Source organism: Protopterus annectens, chromosome 16.part0 (genome assembly GCF_019279795.1).
Source record: "Protopterus annectens isolate FY-2018-M chromosome 16.part0, PAN1.0, whole genome shotgun sequence".
Lineage (NCBI taxonomy): Eukaryota > Metazoa > Chordata > Ceratodontiformes > Protopteridae > Protopterus > Protopterus annectens.
In genome coordinates this window covers 508,553,710-508,574,305 of record NC_056750.1, presented here as the reverse complement: position 1 = coordinate 508,574,305, position 20,596 = coordinate 508,553,710, and the positions used below count along the sequence as shown (strand labels likewise).

Sequence of the window (20,596 nt, the reverse complement as noted above, 5' to 3'; positions counted from 1 at the left end):
ATCTCTTTTCCTAAGAGCATCGGCGCTGGACAGCTTGGTTTCAACACCTGCCTCGAGTGTTTTGCCATCAGGCCAAAAGCAGCCAACGGTCCAGAAGCATGTCTTCTGGGATCAGTCATTTTCTTTTTGTTCGGCATTCCACATTAAAGGTAGTGAAGAGAGTTTTCTCTGCTTCAAGAAAGGACATCTCCAACCTCCTCAGATCTAGCTTCCCAAACCTGCTTGTCTTTACTTCATAGGTCTCCTCATTCTCTTCCACAAAGAGATCCCGCCCAGTGTCTCCAAGACACTCAGCAGTGTATATTGATATATTCCAATACTTCTCTAGAACATCCCACTGAAGTAGCGCCTAGGAAGAGGAAACGCAAAAGGAGGCACTTGGACTTTCCCTAAGAGTCCATGATTGAAGATACTGATATCCATGAATATGAAATGTCAAGATCACTACCTGATGTCTCCTTTCCATTTCCATTTCTGTTTCATCTGAGGAAGGCATTAGAAGACGAAAATGCATTTGTGGTGATATCAGCGTTTATGGTTTTATTTCAAAAGAAAGTGTGTTCTAATAAAGCTTGTTCGTGTGAATACGTGAAGTCATGTCTTGGTGGAATTGCTCTATTTTTCTTGGTCCTTTGGAGACATCCTAGAGATCCTTAAACAGAGGTGCAGTTGGTCTGCTGATAACCCTTCCCAGAAGGAATCTGTATTCCTAAAAGCTTTTGGTGCTGGCCTTATTTACCCCCTGGGTGACCACCCGCAGACAAGCTTATTGATGTGATCTGTCAGTGGGAGTGTGTAGAACAAAGTGTGTGTTGTAACTTTAAGAAGCATTTCAAAGTGAGGGCACATGCATATAAATAGAGAGCATGTGTAGGCAGCATTGCCATTTTGAGAGAACAGCCAAAGTGTTAACATATAGGAGTGCAGTAGTCAGTCTGTTTACAAGTTTATTTAAGTTTAAGTTACTAAGCCTGAAGTGTTTGTATATAATAAAGCTGTTTGAAATGAACCCACAAATGTTGATCTGTTTTATCCTGACTGGATGAGTGACATGGTGTCAGAACTGGGACGGAGAGGGCAATTTCTTCAAGCCATGAAGTGCAGAGTTAATGGTGAAAGTTCATTGAGCAGGTTGGGTGATACAATGCTCAAACGATTAAAAAAAGGCCAAAAACTAACTTCAGGTAACCAGAACTCGTATAGAAGAGTTGTTTTATAAAGAAAACTATACAAAGCATTTGCAAAGCACAAAATGGATTATTAATCAAATGAGTAGCACAAAACGTATTGTTAATCAAACGAGAGGCACAAAACGCACTATTGATTAAATGAAATATTCAAAACTACAATATTTTATAGAATTATCAGAAATACTTATGTAGTTGTTCAGAGTTGCTTTCAGTTTGCAAAATGAGCATGTTAAAAGTAAAATGAGCACAAGAAAAGTATAATGAGCATGATAAAAGTAAAAAAAGCATAACGAATACAATAAAATAAAAGGGCAAAATAAGCATAAAAAAGCAAGGTGACTGCATGTTTTTTAGTAAACAACCATGTTTTGACATGAGCTACCATTTCACATTGGCCAAAGCTATTCAAAGTATAACTAGAGTTGTTCAAAGTATTTCAGTGTGCAAAGTGTTTGCAGTGTGTACTTTATTACAGTGCAGTTATTTCAAAGAGTTTACTGTGTGCAAAGTACAGTATCTTGCAAAGTGCAGTCAGAATAGTCTTTTCGAAAAGTTTCTTGTGCTGTGTGCACTTTATTCATAAAGTGCATTAATTTCAAAGTGTTTCTTACATTGTGCAGAGTTATTTCGCAAAGTACAACCATTTCAAGTAGTTTCTTGTGCTGTGTTCAGTTCATTTCAAAGTGTTTCTTACACTGATAAGGAGTGGTTTTGCAAAGTATATTGGTTTTAAAGTGTTCTTGTGGTACGGAGACTTATTTTACAAAGTACAGTTATTTCAAACAGTCTGTTGTGCTATTGGGCATAATTTTAAATTTCTGATGTGTGTGTGTGTGTGTGTGTGTGTGTGTGTGTGTGTGTGTGTGTGTGTTCCAACATTATTCCAAGGGTCCTTATTACTGTGTGTTAATATGGCAGAGGGATTTTGCAGGCCCAGTCCACTTGTGTTTTATCATAAGATTGCAGAGAATTGGAGAATGTTTGAGCAGGAATGCGATATTTTCATACTAACAGCTCTTTCTGATAAAGATGCATGTACAAGGGCATTTATTTTGCTTAACTTAGCTGGGTCAGAAGCCGTTGAGGGAGAGCATTCATTTGTGTATGCGCCAGCAATATATGCAGGAGAAGGGGAGAATCTCCATATTGTTGTACAAGCTGAATCAAGGGAGGACCCTGAGTGCTTGAAATGTAAATTTAGAGAAATGTGTAATCCACAGACAAATGTTACATTGGAGAGGCACCTATTTTATACAAGAGACCAAAAAGCCAGGAGAAACTTTTTCAGCTTATTACTGACATGAGAAACCAGGCTAAAATGTGCAGGTTTAGTGATATGAAAGATGAGTTGATAAAAGCCAGGCTTGTTTGTGGTGGTAGTAATGCTGCAGTGAGGAAGATTTTGCTTTGTGACAGTGATTTAACATTGAGCAAAGCTGTAGAGATTTGTCAAATACATGAGCTTACAGAAAGGCGCAAACATATGCTTTCAAGTGATGAGCATGGTTTTGGCAGCTTCTCGAGACAACGTAAACAGCGTGCAGCATGTTGCTAACAGAAACAGGCCTAAGCACATGGCAGCTGCAGCCCCTGCAGGATTTCCAGGGAGAGCCCGTAACTTTCCACCAAGTTTTAAGACTAAGTGCTCAGTAAAATGGACACACTCGATGCAGCACAAGGGTGTCAGCAAAACCAAAGTCAAGTGTTATTGTTAATGTTGTAATTGTGGTGCCAGTCATGAGTCTAAAAGAAAAAAGTGTTTAGCATTTGACTACCAATGCCAAAAGTGTAAAAAATGAATCACTTTCAAAAGTTTTGTAAATCAAGCAAGTCTCATTCATTTATAAAGAAAGGTCACTCAAAAATCAAGTTGATCATATAGAAAGCTGCAACTCTACTTTCTGTACAGATGGTGCATCAGTGGTTGGTGAAAAGGTTAATGCAGTAGATTTGTTGGCAAAAACAAGCGTTTTGTATTGTCCTGATCAATGGTAGACCCACGGAGCTCAAAGTAGACATTGGTTCAAAGTGCAATGTTATGTCAGCAGAAACATTTGCTAGATTAAGAGCTGGTGAACTACTTTGGCCAATTGTGCAAAGCTTGTTGCTTATGGAGGTGAAGAGATTCAAACCGAAGGCTCAGTAGTTCTTTTGTGCTATTCAGCTGGAATCAGTTACAGCTTATAATTTTATGTAGTCAGAAGACCTGTGCAGTCATTATTAGGTCTCTAAGACAGTTTAAGAATGAAACTGCTTTCTCTGACCAAAGAAGTCCATCAGGTAAGCATATGTCCTAGTTCCAGTTTCACTGATGCTATTTTTCTCAGAGTATGCTGATATTTTCAAAGACAAGCTAGGACAATTTCTAGTTGTGTATTCCATGAAATTAGACCCAGAGGTCAGTGTAGTGGTCAGACCAGCAAGAAAAGTTCCAATAGCTATCCAGGGCAAAGTCAAGGTCCAGTTAGATAGAATGGTGCAAAAAGGTGTGATTTGTCCAGTCACAGAACTGACTGAATGGGCATCTTCCATGGTAGTTGCTCATAAGAAAAGCTCTGATGAAATCGGAATGTGTATTGACACAAAAGACTTAAAGCATTAAAGAGGCCCCTCCATCCTATGTGTACAGTCGAGGAGGTTGCCACCCTCATGCCAAATGCCACTGTTTTTTCTGTCTTTGATGCAAAGAATTCATTTTGGCAAGTAATGCTTGATCACAGATCTTCACTACCCCATTTGGTACATACAGATTTCTCAGAATCCCTTTTGGAAGAAATTCTGCCAGTGAAGTATTTCAGTGTGCAATGGTTGTTTTCAGATTATCCGTATGCTACAATAGTAGATGATGTACTAGTTTGAGGTAATTGTGAAGCAGAGTATGACAAACTTAAGGGAAGTTCTGGGTAGAGCGCATGAAGTGAACCTAAAGCTCAATCCTCTGAAATGTAAATTTAGGCTAACAGAAGTTATACTTGTACAAGTCATTTATTTACCAGTACAGGCTTACAACCAGACCCTTCCAAACAAACAGGCATTCTTGAGATGCCAGCTTCAGGCAGCGGCCAAGACTTAGTGTTTCATTGGTATGGATAACTATTTGGGCAAGTTTATAGCAGACTTCAGTGAATTATCAGCGTCTTTAAGAGAGCTGACATACAAAAATGTTGCCTGGTTATAGTTAGCACAGCACCAGAGAGCATTTGATGACCTTAAACATAACATTGCCAGTCCACCTATGTTAAGTTACTATGATGTCCATAAACCAGTAATTATTTCCTGTGGTGCTTTAAAGTTTGGTCTTGGTGCAGTTATTATTCAAGAGGGCAGACCAGTAGCCTATGCATCTAGACCTCTTACCCAAACTGAGATGCACTATGCTCAAATTGAAAAGGAACTTTTGGCAATTGTGTTCACGTGTTCGAAGTTCCATGATTATATTTACGGCCGAGCTATCCAGACTGAGACTGATCATCAGCCTCTAGTCACTATCTTAATGAAGCAGGCAGTAAAACCAGTGGAAAGAACTTTATTAAAATAGAATACAGGAATAGTTGAGCGCTTTTGTCCGTCCCTGGACTTCATCGTAACTGACAGCTTTTACACAAATCTAGTTTAAATAGATCTTCAATATGGTAACAATTCCAATTAAGTAAAGGTAATTAAACTACTGCTGTTTAATAGACTTAACTCCACAAGTAGATGCACAAAACATTATAAAGTTTACATCATATCTTAGAATCAGTGCATTAAAAGAGTTTTCAAATTTTCTCAAAGAATAACCAAACTCAAGTTTTAAAAGTACCAGGACATCTAAAAAAAATGCATACACTAAAAAAACAGAACACAGACAAATGAATAAATTGGTAAGTTGTAAAAAATGATACAAAATTCATACAAACACCAACCATAAAACAATACTAAATATAATATTTTACAGTTTGGCAGCTCTAAGTCTAAGAACAGTCTGAAAGGAAACAAATTAATTGAGTCCAGGCTTAACTGTGGCATTCAGCCTCAGTTGACAAAGAAGTTACTTGCATTCAAGTCTGTTTTCCCAAGCCCCCCCCCCCCCGGGGGGGGGGTCCTTGGGAACTATTTCTAAAATGCTAAATAAGAATTTTTTTGAAACTTATACAGGACAGTGAGTGTTTGTATGAAGTGTTATTCAAACAGGCCTTTTTCATGTCATAAAGATGTTTGTAAATCCTTTTGGCCAGTTTCCTCTCTGTCTTCTCTACATAAAAATCATTGCATTGATTACAAACTGCAATGTAAACAAAACCTGTAGAGTTACAATCTCCCTTCATCAGGGTAAAAACATTTTGACATATGTTCTTTAAAGTAACTGTGTCTTTCTCTAAAGTGTATTGACAATATTTACACCTGCCGCACTTGTTTGTACCTAGCTTCGGTGTGGGTTTGCGCTTTTCTAGCACCTCCTTCAAATTACTGTGTACTTTATAAACAAATGTAGGTTTGTACCCTAAATGTTGATGTAAATCCTCGTCAAGATTAAGGATGGCCCAATAATGGATAACAGTCTCTTTAACCATAGTACTAAGCCCATAATGTTTAATGGCCATACCCATGGAAAAAACTCACCTGATTGAACTCAGAACTCTTGCCAATGTCAGCTAATAAGTGGGGTTTCTCCAAAACACATTGAAAATGGCTATCCCTTTTATCCAATACCTCCATCTTAAGTTGAGTAACCAAGTCTTAAGAGGAAGCCTGTGTCCAAAAACATGCCAGAGATGACCTCAAGCTCTTGTATCAAACTTTCATCTTTGGATGTCATTCTGGCAGCCCTTATAAACTGCCCCTTAACTAAGTTTCTCTTACAATGCATCAGATGGTTGCTTGTATAGTTGAAGGTATGAGTTTGAAAAAGTATCCTTCCTGTAAATACTGGACACTAAGGTACCCTCTTGAATCTGTAGATGGACATCTAAAAAATGTTTTTTACCGCTTTCAACCCCGTGGGTAAATCTCAACATCTGTGGTGTTTGATAAAACAAATCATACAGGGTTTTATATCATTGCTGTTCCCATCCCAAACAAAAAACATATAGTCAAGGTATCTAGAGTTGTTGTTGTCTTTTGGCTTTTCCCGGTTAGGGGTCGCCACAGTAGAACTCCGGTCTGCTAATGATTGGCAGTAGGTTTTCATGAACGCTGAGGTGCCAGCTCGATGTTCAACCTTCTAGAGTAAAAAGACCAAAAATGACTAAACCTAGAATGAAACAAAAAGCCTGTTTTCCCAGGTGAGCATGACAGGATTTGCGAAAATGGGGGTGCAGGCTGCTCCTATTGCCACCCCACTCACCCGCTTGTAGTATTCATCTTCAAAGAAAATATAGTTGTTACTCAACACAAGGTCTATTAAATCCACTAAAAATATCTCTGAAGGGTTATAAAAGTGGTCTTGGGAAATAGCTTCCTCAAAGAACTTCAATCCCGTACTGTGAGGGATGCAGGAAGAAAAGGTCCATAACATCAGTGGTCAAAAATTGTACTCATTCACTCAGAAGACCGGGTTTCAACTTCCCCCAAAAATCCCATGAGCCCCTTAAGATATGTTGCCGTTTGTTCAACAAAGTTTTCAACTTCCTGTCAAAGTATACTGCCAGGGGGTAAGTTTTGGACCCCTGGGCTGCTACTATAAGCCAGTATGGGCTTTCTCTTTCACAAACTTTTTAAAAAATTTGTAGCACATTGTGTGTAGTTGGATTAATAATAGTTTTTTTCTTACAAGTAGTTGGCAAACTGGGGGTCGCACAGTCCTTGTGTAAGACAAATTCAGTTTTCTTACATACAACTTGAGTTCTAAGATAGTATCCACTATTTTTCCACCTCAAAAGGGTACAAACTTAAACACTTTTTCAAACAATTTAAAATGTGTTGAATTAATTTCCATATCAGAATAGTTAAAAACGTGTAATCCATTGTCTCAAAATTTTACCCCCACCCCTAAAAGTTTTGATATCATTATTATCTAACTGGTTGGGTTTATCTTGTGGGATAATAAGTTCTTTGTTGGTTGAACCTGCCCTTCTGAGTTGGTATAAAGCCCCTCGTTTTCTGGTTCATAATTCTTTTGGATCTCCTCAACTCGTGTGGGGGACTTCATTGTTGTATCCCTAAGGCAGCCTCAGGCTCTTCAGAAGTGGACTCATACCTGTCATACTGTGAATCATGGTGTACTGGTACAGGATCCCTTTTGATGTGCGTGTTGTTCACGTTACCCCAGGCCAATGGGTATGCTCTACCCTCCCTGTACGCAGCATTGCCCTATCCAACTTTTTTTCTTTTTTCTTAGTAACTTGGTATGCATGTTCATCTACAAAACTGATTTGTTATTTATGTTGGTACTCAACAAAACAAAAGTTCACATTTAATGAACCTTTCTAAGTTGGTTGTTTCGTAAATGAGGTCAGCAATTCTCTCACCATTAAACTTAACAGTAAACTCGAATGATTCCAAACCATGTCCATTAAATATCTCAACAAGGGTGGAATATTCTTTAGATTCGTAAACAACACCAAACGGAAATTTAAAAAGTCTGAGACCTTTTGGTACCTCTTGATGATGTAAGTATTCTCTTAAGTAGGCATTCTCAATTTGTAGGGTCTTTAGTTTCTTAAGCTTCTTTCCAAAGTCCCTAAGTTCAGACTTGAATCTAATTTGTTTATCATCCAACTGGACTGCCCGTGTACAAAAATCAAAATCATAACTCAACCAGTTGGAAAATTCCTGAGGTCCCCAAGCTAGTATTATCATTCAGGGAAATGTTCTGGAATAGTGTATTCATGTGCCCAGTAAATTAAGTATTATTCCCCTGAACCAGTGGTCTGTTATTACCATTGTAGTGTAAACTGGGTTGAGGTCTAACTGTGTTGTGATTTTCTGTAGTGTTCTGCTGTTGTGAAGAAAGCAACAATTGAAGTGATGAGGAACCCTCATCCATCTTTTGAGTTAGTAATTCAACCAGTTGTGTAAATTGGCTGTTTGTGAATTGCTCTCCTGGTTAACTTCCATATTTGGAACAGAGTATATAAATGCAATTCTAACTATAAAGAAAACAAAACTTCTATACAAATAATTCAGACTTGTATAATAACAAACTGTACCCTCATAAAATTTAAATGGGTACTCTAAGCTAACTAAGGTTGTATGAAACTCAATCAGGTTAAATCATTCACTTAGGAAATATTTAAAAAGAATGAATTGTATTTATAATCAAATATAGCAGTCACCACACAGTGAAGAAAAGTCTTTATAACTATCGGCTCCTCACTAAAAAAAACATTCACTAATTCAGAGTGATACAAACTTTGATAGTGACCAGGTAGATCCTCATTACATTTGACTACTTACTATACAAACAATGTGTCAAAAATCTGGAAAAAAAATCACTTGAATATAAACAATATTAAAAGGTAATAATAAATTGTAGTAATTTATTTCAACCGCCAAACAGTGAATAAAATCTTCGTAAATTGTAGTCATCCAAAAGTGGCTAAACAGAATCCCTAAAACTGTAGATCAATTGCAGCCTGCATACAAGAGAGACGAAAAAACTGTGTATTGAAACATACCTTCAATAAAGTAACTCAGTGTCACACACAGTAAGGATGAAGAACAATAAAAAAATAATAAAACGTGATAAAAATGGTTTGTTGCTTGAGTAAATAATCCAAATCTTCCGTTCCTGCATAAACGAGGCAATGCTAGTCTTCTAACCATCAAAGAACCATGATGGCAAATGGAAAAGGTCATAGGATTTCCTTTCTAGTAACACGGACTGTGCTAATAATCCATGTCAATTGAAACCCCAACAACCACTCGAATACTGGCCAAAAGGATTTACGAACTTCTTTATGACATGAAAAGGGCCAGTTCAAGTAATGCTTTATGCAAACACTCACTGTCCTGTATGGGTTTCAAAAAATTCTTATTTGGCATTTTAGAAATAGTTCCCAAGGACCACAGTGGGGTGTTTAGAAAAACAGACTTGAATATAAGGCACTTCTTTGGCAAGTGAGGCTGGATGCCACAGTTAAGCCTGACCTCAATGAATTTGTTTCCTTACAGCCTATTCTTAGAGCTGCCAAACTGTAAAATATTATATTTAATATTGTTTTGTGGTTGGTGTTTGTAGTATGAATTTTGTATCATTTTTTCACAACTTAGGTTTGACCTGAGAGAAGGTAATTTCAGTTTATTCATTTGTGTGTGTTTTTTTAGTGTGAGTTTTTTTTTTAGATGTGCTGGTACTTTTAAAACTTGAGTTTGGTTATTCTTTGAAAACTAAAAAAATTTTTAATGGATTGATTTTAAGATATGATGTAAACTTGATATTGTTTTGTACGTCTACTTGTGGAGTCAAGTCTATTAACCAACAGTACTTAATTAAATTGATTTAATTATCTTACCTTAATTGGAATTGTTACCATATTGAAGATCTGTTTAAATGGATTTGCGTAAAAGCTGTCAGTTCTGATGAAATCCAGGGATGGACGAAAGTGCTTAACTATTCCTATATTCTATTTTAATAAAGTTCTTTCCACTGGTTCTACTGCCTGCTTTGCTGACTACAATACTTTTGGGATTAATAGTTTACTTGTGTCATTTGAGATGCACACCTACTTGGTTACTATTTTAAAGAAGCTTATGGATACAGCTCCATCAAGACTACAAAGAATGATTCTCAGATTACAAAAGTGTAACTTTAAAATGGTCTATTCAAAAGACAGACTTCTTTATCTGGCTGGTACTTTATCCAGATCGCCCAGAAATACCACAGAAAAGCTTGATGCAGAAAATTTTGACATTCAGTGTCATGGAAGTGTGTAATTTTTCTACCACAAGACTTGATGAGCTAAGAGAGCATATAAAGACTGATCCAGTTTTGCAAAAGCTCAACCACTTCATCAATGCTGGATGGCCAACAGAGCAGTCTTGTATAACAATAGAAGTGCAACCTTATTTTCCTTACAGAGATGAGATGTTGATAGAAGATGGTATTTTCAAACCTCATAAAGTTATTGTTCCTACTTCCTTACAACATGAGTACGTTCAGATTTTGCATAGTGGGCACCCAGGTTCAGAAGCTACCAAAAGGACAATGAGAGGACTAGTATTTTGGCCTTCTCTGTTGAAAAACATTAATAAAGTGCTTTCATCTTGTTCAGTATGCAATAGTACTAAACCACATTTTCAAAAAGGAGACACTTCAGCTAAGCCAGATTCCTGAACTACCTTTGTCAACAGTAGCCACTGACATATTTGAGTGGAACAATCAGAACTACTTAGTGTTGATCGGCTCTTATTCGAACTGGTTGGAGATCGATCTCCTACCTAACCGAACATTCAATACTGTTATTACTGAGTTGAAACATCACTTTCTCAGTCCATGGTAGTCCACATAGTTATTTCTGATAACTGTACCCAGTTTACCAGTCAGTTATTTCAGAAATTTGCAAAAGGGTGCTATCAGTCCGGAATACTCCCAGTCAAATGGCCTGGCTGATCATGCAGTATGAAGTGCAAAGCATGACAATGCAGATATCTTCTTGAATTTGCTTAATCTCAGAAATATACCCTGTGACAACTTGCTTGGCTCACCTGCTCAGAGACTTCTATCTAGGCAAACCAGAACAACCTTGCCTATCAGTTCCAGTTTGTTGGTGCCTAATGCTAAACACACCACAGCAATCAAAGCCCAACTGTTTAAAAAGTGTCCCTTTAAGAAGTCCAGCTATGATAAAATGAGCAGATTTCTTCGTCTATTGAAACAGAGAGATAGTGAGGATGCAAGCAGCAAAAGGTTTTGATCGAATTGGTCAAGTGAGAGGTATATGTGCCAAGCAGAGATGTTACTTAATGGAATCTTAGGGTGTAGAATACAGAAGGAATCTGAGGTATCTTCTTCCGGTTTCTGAATCGATATCGCAGCATCGTACCTGTGATACAGACTCTAGATCTCACAACAACCCAGACTACGTTCCTGTTGAAGGACATGTCTCTGTACCTATTCCCATTGCTGATGATGTCCCAGATGTCCCTGAAGTTGAACATTCTTTAAAGATGATCCCTGTTGCTAAACCCAGTTCTAATTTTTATGTCACATGATCAGGTCATATTTCTAGACCTAGTGTAAAATGCATAGCAACCTGGACATTGTTTTATTTGTATTTATTTCTGTATAACTGCATGTCGAAGGATTATTTCTGTACAATTGCTTGTGAATGTTGTCATTTACAATGCATGACTTATTTCTCAAAGAGGGAGGATGTAGAACAGAATATGTGTTGTAACTTTAAGAAGCATTTCAAAGTGAGGACACCTGCATATAAATAGAGAACACGTGCAGGCAGCAGTGCCATTTTGAGAGAACAGCCAGAGTGTTAATATGTATGAGTGAAGTAGTCAGTCTGTTTATAAGTTTGTTACTAAGCCTCAATCCTGATGTGTTTGTATATAATAAAGCTGTTTGAACCTAACCCACAACTGTTATGTTTTATCCTGACTGGACGAGCGACAGAGTGGAAGGAGCCTGACTCAATTGAGACGATCTGCAAAAGACTGGACAGGATTCTAGCACCAGCAAGGGATAGGGAGTTTTGGAGCAAAGGAGTACCAGTTGATGTCATGGGCATAGTAGTGGCCACAAAGAAGGAACTGGCAGAGCAGAGTTCTTATGTTCATCTCCCTAACAGGGAGTCTAGGGAGATGGACAGATTTGGGAAGCATGTGTATGTTTCAGTGACCTTTGCACTTCGGTCGCTGAACTATTTGACACATTTCACAAGACTCCAGGGGGGACATGATTAAAGAAATTGCCAAATCCCTCTTTGGGATCATTACTATGGAGGCAGAGAATTTGATCGCCTCTCATTTGGTTACCCTACAGTCCATTTCCAATTCATCGAAGAGGCTTGTACTTCAAGGGCAGTGGTTAATTTCCTGTAGGAGACACGCCTGGATGCACCTGTGTGATTTTTGCGGAGTCCTTCATCTTCTTTCATCATTGCCCCCTTTGACAGGACAGAAATTCATTGTTTGGCCCCAAGGTTAAGGATACATTATCCAGGTCTGAGTAGGAAGGGAAAACCTTGTCTGCCGTGGGTGTACATTTTTTGACCCCCTTAAAGGACCTTTTCCTAGGAATCAACAAGGTGGCTGGAAAATGTGGCTTAAATTCCCAGGGTCCCCTCCAAGATCCACACGGAGATAATTTCCCCAGAGGCAGATGATGGAATTCTAATGGAAGATGCCAACCACATGGCAGAGGTGGCCTGCAGAACCAAGGATCTAGAGAGAACGTCCCACACTGATCCTATCAGCGCTTCTGAAAGGCCTGATTGTCCAACTCTGGAGGCAATCCGGGGGTTGCTTATCCCTGCAACAGAGAGCTTGGCTAGATATTCCAGAAGATTCATGGATGCAGAGGATTTTCCCTTCCCCTTACCTCAATAGTAAACAAAATTCCCAATGTTCCACCCAATCTGAGGAATGCAGCAGCACTAGAAATATCAAAGCTGGTAGAAAAAAGTCATCCAAGAAGTTCCCCCAGACCAGAAAGAGCCAGGACTTACTCCAAGATTCTTTTTAGTGCTAAAGGCGACTGGGGCCTGCAGAGCAATTTGGATCTCAGCAGTCTGAGCAAGTCAATTCAGTACAAACAGTTCCGGATGACCACGGTTCAGTACGTTCTGCCTTTTCTGCACAAGGACAATTGGATGTGCTCGATAGATCTTCAGGATGCATGCTATCACATAAAAAATGAACAGGCAATCCAGAAGGTACTTAATCTTCTGGCTGGGAGATAGTTGTCATTTTGGAGCTCTGCCCTTTGGTCTCACCACAGCCCCCAGGGTGTTCACCAAATGTATGATAGTTGTAGCAGCTCACTTGAGACTGGAAGGATTCAGGGTGTTTCCATATTTGGACGACTGGCTCATAACCACTCTTGACAAGGCATCATCTGATCAAGGCTTGAGATGATGTACTCCTGTCACGCTCTCACCTGGGAATTACTGTCAATCACAATATCAGTTGCAACAAATCTCAGCTAGCACCAACTGAAGTACTACAGTTCATAGGAGCTTTGTTCAAAACAATTTCCTTGACAGTCTTCTTCTACAGAGGGTTCAAACAATACATTTCCAGGTCAAAAAGATCATTCAAAATTCCTCTCATCTTGAACGATTCTTCACACTTTGGGGTCAATGTCTGTGGTAGTGATCCTGGTTCCGTTAGCAAGATACCATATGAGAATCCTTTGGTGGACCCTAGTAACTCAATGGTCTAATCTCCACCATCATTTATCCACTCAGATCAGGATAGCACAGGCATGAAAAATTACCTATTATTGTGGTTTCAACCTGTTCAAGTTCTTCAAGGTCTTCCCTTCACTCATCCTCATCCCAAGACCATAGTGACCACACGCTCTTCCACATTGGGTGGTGGGGCATTTCATGGGAAAGACCATCCAGGGCACATGGCCCCGCCCCGAAGAGGCCAATTAGCATATCAGTGTCCTGGAAATGAGAGTTGTCCTACCATTGCAGGCCTTCCAAGACACACACACCCCTCTGGGACCATTGCAATTCACAGACAATGTCAGTGGTCTGTTACATTAACAAATAAGGAGAAACCAAATTTTGTAGCCCCTGTGTCAAGAAGTTGTGTGTGTTTGGCAGTGGATGACCTCACCGAATCATTTTTTGAAAGCAGTGCACAGCATTGAGAAATCCAACCTTATAGCGGACAAATTTAGCTGATCCATTCTAATGCCTCACAAGTGGTCTCTGAATATGAAAGTGGTGGAAGAAATATTCTGTCGGCGAGGCCAAACTTGCTCTGATCATTTTGCATCTCCCCACAACAACTGCAGCAGGTTCGTTGCCCTGATCCCTCCACAGGGAGAGTTACTGAGAGAGACTTTTTCTGCATGACTTGCCCCCCAGTCTCTATGCATTTGCCCCAACCTCTCTAATCTCCACATTTGTTCGAAAGCATCTCAGTTGAAAAGCACAGTCATCCTCATTGCCCCTTATTGGCCTCGTCAGATTTGTTTTCCCTTTGTTTGGCCTCATCTACTTTGCCCGCCTTGGATTCTGGATTCAATTCCGGACTTCTGTCTCAGGCAATGAACTTGATATAACCAGACATTTCATGTCTAAAGCTGATCACATGGTTTCTTCAGTTCCACTGATCGTGAGACAGACCAGGCTGTCCTCACCTTTCTTGTCACATTGTCATCCCAAAAAGCTTCCACTAGAAAATTCTACAAAAGTAAATGGAAAAGGTTTATTTTTTGGGTGCATCAGAAAGATATACATACCTCCGCCACCCCATTTCCCAAAATAGCTATAATTTTTAATTAAGGAGCTAGTTGTTCTACTTTTACAGGGAAAATAGCTGCCATTTCTAATTTTGACATGGGAATTAATAATTCATCTTTTGCGTTTTCCAAACTCTTTAAGGCATTTATAAGCATCTTTCTTCTTAGATCCTCTTTAAAGATCCTACCCCCACCCAATAAAAATATCCTTTTACAGCCATTAACTCAACCACCATTTGAACCACCAGCTAAATGGGATTTAAAATTTTTGACATGAAAAAAACTGTTTTCAGTAGCGATTACCTCTGCTAGAAGGGTATCAGAAATTCAAGCACCATCTTCTAAGTTTCTTTATTTGATATTTCATAGGGACAGTGTATCTGTATAAACTAATCCATCCTTCCTAAGGTAGTGTCAGAATCCAATATTAATCAAACAGTCAATCTCTCGGTCTTCTTTCCAAATCTTTCAAATAAAGGACGGTATTTGCTGCATCTCCTTGATGTTCACAGATACTTTATTTTCATAGGGCAAAGGTTTTCAGAAAATCAGATTAGTTTTTCTTTCTCAGAAACAAAATTGGGCAAACCAGTTACTAAAGTGACTAAATGGTTGACTGACATATCTCATTTTTGTATAAGAAGTTAGGTTTGTCCTTGCAAAAACCTCCAGAAGCTCATTCCACAAGGTCAGTGGTGACTTCCACAGTTTTTTTTTAATCCAGAACATCCATGGATGATATCTGTACAGCTGCAACTCGGGACAGTCCTCTCATCTTTATTACTCATTACAAATTAGATCTGGCCTCTGGGGGAAGAGCAGCATTTGGCTCAGTGATGCTCAGGAATATCCTTCTTTAACGTCCTCACAGGATTTAGATAGCTGGGGGCTCTGTCCCATTTATTGAGGAACGAATGAAATGACAATGTCAGATAAAGAAGTTATGTACTCACCATAACGTTTCATCTGTGTTGTCCATTTTCATTCTTCCTCATTTTCCCTCTCTCCCTCCAGCCCCCATCAGTATGACTTCTGGAAGGATTTTGTGATGCTGTATGAACCAATGTTCCTTTATTGAGATATTATCTTGCTTTTCTCTGATTGATTAGTTCGAAGGACAGCAAACAAGGTATTGGGTAAGGAGAGGGTTTAGTGCATTATGGGTAAGAGAGGATCTCAAGAGCTTTCAGTGTTTCACCAGGTAGAAAAAAACAGGTGCCTGATTTGAGGGTTGGATCTCAATTCAGTGGTTGAGGAAGAATGAAAATGGACAACACAGATGGAACGTTACGGTGAGTACATAACTTTTTTTTACATCAGAAAATGGTATGTTTTGCTTCAGTGACGTGTTTCACTGATTTGGTGGATATTGGTTTAAACCCATTACTGGCCTCAGTATTGGGTATTGCCTGTTGCAAGCACATTGCACATTTCCCTCCAGAGTTTTCAGGCTGAAGCAAATAGAAGGGACCATGGATAGCTTATGACCATGCTTGATATATATTAGATTCTTGAGCCACCTGTACCAACACCTTCTCAGAGGTTTTGATAGCACAGTTCTTCAAAGAGAGAGAGAAAAAAAAAGACAGATGATCAGAAAAAAAACTTCTGGGAGATGAATTAAACAAGGTAGATAAAACCCATCTGTTATGGTTTTACTTTTAGGGTGACCTCTACTTGAGGATACACTGTTATGATAAACACCTTTCACAATTATACTTCTTCAATTGTCAGTAAATGTTTTCTTTTTGCAGCTACAGATTAAAATGACACGTTTTGTTGAATCTTTTATACAAATTAATGCTACTTTATAAAATAAAAGGACTGAGGTATCTGATCTTAGTGTGGAATAGTGCAGTACCTAAAACACTTGTTGCCTTCCTGAATAACTCATGTAAAAGAAAAGGAGGCCGCACATTCAGCATATATTTCATTTTTATTTCTGTATTCTTATCCTTTACAGCTGAAACATGTTTTGTTCCATATTTACCATGTTAATCTAAAAATGTGAAGCATTTATTAATTTCATTTGGTTACTTTTCCTTGCACTTAACCTTGCCATCAGCTCAAGGATGCTTCATATAAATGGTAAGAAGGCTGACAATGAATTGTGTGTTCAACTTTTCCTTTTCTGTTAACATTAGTGATACCTTGTTCCTCCTGAAAAGACTTGAGCCCATCTAAAATGCGACGGGTTATATTTTTATTGAATTTATATAGTTAGTACTTTAATTTGATACATTAATACAGTTAGTATTTTAATTTGATAAGTGCCCATTTTCTTGTGGACTTTAGGAACTTTTTGTGATGGTCTTGTACTGTGTTGTATGCATATAGAGTTTGTGAGGACTGACCTCTGATCAGCTGATTGCTGCTTAGGTGCCATCCATTTTATTTACTACTCTGATACTGTTGCTGACTTGGTCTGTTTTGCTCTTGAGAGTACCAAGCAGAAGTCACTCATAAATGCACATTTTCCTGTCTTGTAATGCAGTGTGGTGTTGCTAGGTCTTAGTACAGTCTTCCATATTGTAGGACAGCTACATTATCTGAATTTATAGAGTTGAAAATATAAGCTGTTTCCATAAGAACAAACAGTTTTGTTCTTAATATTTAGTACATATTTTTTATTCCTTTTACTAGTAGTGTTCCCACTACTCAGCTGGTACTTGAAGACGACTGTCCCCCAAAGCCTCCAAGGCTTTACCTGTGGAAAGAGCTAGAGGATGAAGCACTGTCATCTTCAGTTTCTCAGGTGAGGTTGGTTGGTATATTGCTAAATTTATATTTAATACTGTATGCACTCTAAAGAGTCAACATATATGTAAAAGGAACTCAGCAAATACATTTTTATGGTGGTTAGATCTGTCTCAGCTTTGTCAGTATCCCTTTTGCTTTTTTGTCTTATTCCCATTTGCTTTTTTGTCTTATTCCCATTCATTCTTTGTCCTTCCTCTCTGGCAGTGCAGTTCAGTGGGTTAAGTGAAATTACCCTTTACTGGATCAGCTGAGTCCACAGGAGTATGTTAATAGTATCTTAAAGTAAGCTGATTTAGGTTCCTGAGCTGCAGTCTACTTAATAGTCAGAAAATTATTTGACATCCAGATTATCTCTGTGGACTTCGGTGTGGCTTTCTAAATGTTGGCATGTGTCTCAGGTTACTCCTTTAACAAAAGAGATAAACCCATATATTTCAAAACTGAATGAGCTGCATACTTAACTCAAAACATCAATTGTGTATAATGTTATCCGTAGATGAATGAATTGACTCTGTAGTGAAGAATGCATTCCAAAAAGTCATGAAGTGCACTTAGTATCCAGTAGAAGAGTTCATGATGCACTCTGAAACAAATGAATGAGATATGGTGTTTGTACTGGTAAGTTCATAAGAGCAGGAGCTTCCCGAAAACATTTTTATTTTATTTATTATTTTTTTTTATACATTTAGCAGGGTAAGCTGACTGGACACAAGTGCCCATTTTCATGGACAGTTCTATATCTGTCTGGTTGAGTGACTTTGATCAGTCATATAGCAAGTTGTGGGAACCTTGAGAGATCTCATGGTTAAGTTCCAAAAGGTCCGGAACAAAACTTATAACTTCATGGTGTAAACACTGCAAAAGAATAAAGAAATTGAATGTACTCTGACCATGCATTCTGATTCAGTCTTTTTGCTGGAGCAGGAAAATAAATTGAATTGTGTGGCAAATTTTGAAACAAAGGTGGAGCTGTTGCAGGATAAACAAGTGGACATAGAAGACAAATCCAAGAGAGAGACAGGTTATCAGTGTTCATGAGAACATGGAGGGGCCAATACTGTTCCAGCTTCATTCAGCAGCACTTTGCTAGATGGTCCTGACAGCCTGAAAGCAATATTGGACTTAAGCACATAGGGTTTATATGCTTTGCAATGCTGCTGGTTTTGAGGACTTAAGACTTGGCATTTAGCATATAGAAACATGTACCCAGAAGTATCGGTGTGTAATGTAGAGGCCAAGGATCTTGTTTATATTTAGACATCAAAGGGTACATATAGTGAATAATTACTCAAAACACACACTCCCAGTTTCTAGAGACTACAGGCAAAGAAAAATGCAGATGTTCTTCATGTTTCACTGTTGCAGTCATCACATTTGGATTATCCCTGCCAGGGTAACCCTCGGCCGGCCCGAATACCAGAGGCTTAGTATTTCTGCATCGGTTGCTGTTACTTCAGGACTGATGTCAGGTCATCAGAAGTATAAAGTAAGGCAGCTGATGCCATTGCATCAGTCTTTCTTGCCATGGAGCGCGAAGCAGAAGCAGTTCGCACGAGTGCCGGTTGGCCGCTACCTGAGTTTCATCTACCAAATTGAAGCTGAAGTCTTCTAAAGCTAAGTTCCCTGTTGGGGATCTCTTTTACTTGCATTAACCAATGTCAGAAAAAGTTAACAATTATCTCGCCTGTGGAAAGCAAATACCACGCCGAGACTTTCATTCTTACTGCATCACTTGCTTAGGCCCAAACCACGAAGTCCCCCACTGTCGCTTCTGTGCTTTCTTCAATGCCAGAACTATCAGTCGTCAGGCCCTCATTGTAGCTAGATATTTTTGCTTACAGACCTCGAACTCCGATATGGCATTGGCAAGCCATCCGACAGCAGATCTTCCGAAAAAACGTAAAGATAAAGACAGAGACAGACTGCACAGGTCCAAATCTACCAAGGACGCTCCCGTTAAGTTAGTCATCAGTTTTCCGGTCCTTATTGAGGTGCTTTTGCAACCCCTGATACCCGATTCTGTGGATTCCCAGGCTGCGACCCAGACCCTTTCGGAGTCTGGTATGCCGCAAAACTTTTCTTCGACTAAGGATCCTGCAGTCGTCTCTACCTTGGATGGGTCCAGAGCTGTTGAGCAAGCACCAGTTTCCGAGGAAGTCCTTCACACTACTGATTCTTGACAGAAAACGTTTTCTTTCGTGACTACCGTTCTTTCGAAAACGACCGAGTTTCTTAGGCCCAGGGTACGATCCACACCCAAGAAACCGACCCAATCTCAGGCACCTGCTTCCTTTCCTCTGTCTCAAATTATTAAAATGGTGGAAGACCTTATTATGCTGATCAGGGGAAGCCAAGCTATCCCTTCCAAAAGGAAGAGAGATCTGTCCCCTGTAGTTTTGTCTGAACAGGAGTCCAGTGTCTCTGATGTACTTGAATATGAAGACATGCAACCCCTCTCTCCTTATGAGGATTCTGATGCAGAGTATTCCATTCCTTCAGCCTCTCCCCAGAGGATTTTTCTTTTGGGGAAACCCTTCATACCTTAAGGGAGCATTTCCAATGGGAAAGTCAGGACTACCCTTAGTCTAAAAAGAGACTCGGGGAATTCTTAGATCTTCCACAGCACAGACACTCCCAGCCCCTTAGATGGGGATTCACAAGCACTAGACAGATGGGGTAAAAAAGTATACACCTCAGCTACCCTTGCTGTCAGAGTACTAAATTGTCAGTTCCATATGCTGAAATTTCAGCAACATACCCTGGAACTCCTCAAACAAAAAATGTCTTCCTTTCCTGCTTGGCAGAATCTAAAGAGTTGCAAGAGTTAATGCATTCTGAAAGCCAAGTAACTAAACACACCTTGCACTGTGATTTTGATGCCAGAGAAGCTTCATGCAGAGCAGCAGTCACCGGATTTGTCCTTAGAAGGCATGCATGGCTTAAGGAACAGCCCTTTCCAGACCATGTTAAATCTAAATTGTTGGATGCCCCCTTGCACAAAGACAACTTATTTGGCACTAAGGCAGAAAAGGTCTTAAAGATGGAAGAAAAAGCAAAATCTATGCACACAGTTAAGGATTTCTTACAGGTCCAGCCACCCAGGTTCAGCAGGCATTGTCCCACCAAGCACTGGTCCTGTCCTGCACCCATCAGACCCGTTCAGCCCAGACCCCCCAGATAGCAGCCACAGGGAATGCAGAAATCTAAGCAGTGGACTACCTCCACTTCAAAACCAGGGAGTTCTAAGCCACCCCCTTATGGTAAGAACTCACAATGACTCTCCTCACACAGCCGC

The 20,596-nt window shown here is 39.3% G+C and overlaps 1 protein-coding gene across 1 annotated transcript in view; it reads left to right on the top strand.

The window, feature by feature from the left end:
* Positions 1-20,596, top strand: part of PKN3 (protein kinase N3) — a 2,242,690-nt gene that overhangs the window by 1,399,661 nt on the left and 822,433 nt on the right. The window contains exon 12 of the mRNA XM_044058139.1: positions 17,185-17,296. Coding sequence (XP_043914074.1) covers positions 17,185-17,296 — 112 coding nt within the window. The remainder of the gene's footprint in view (positions 1-17,184; positions 17,297-20,596) is intronic.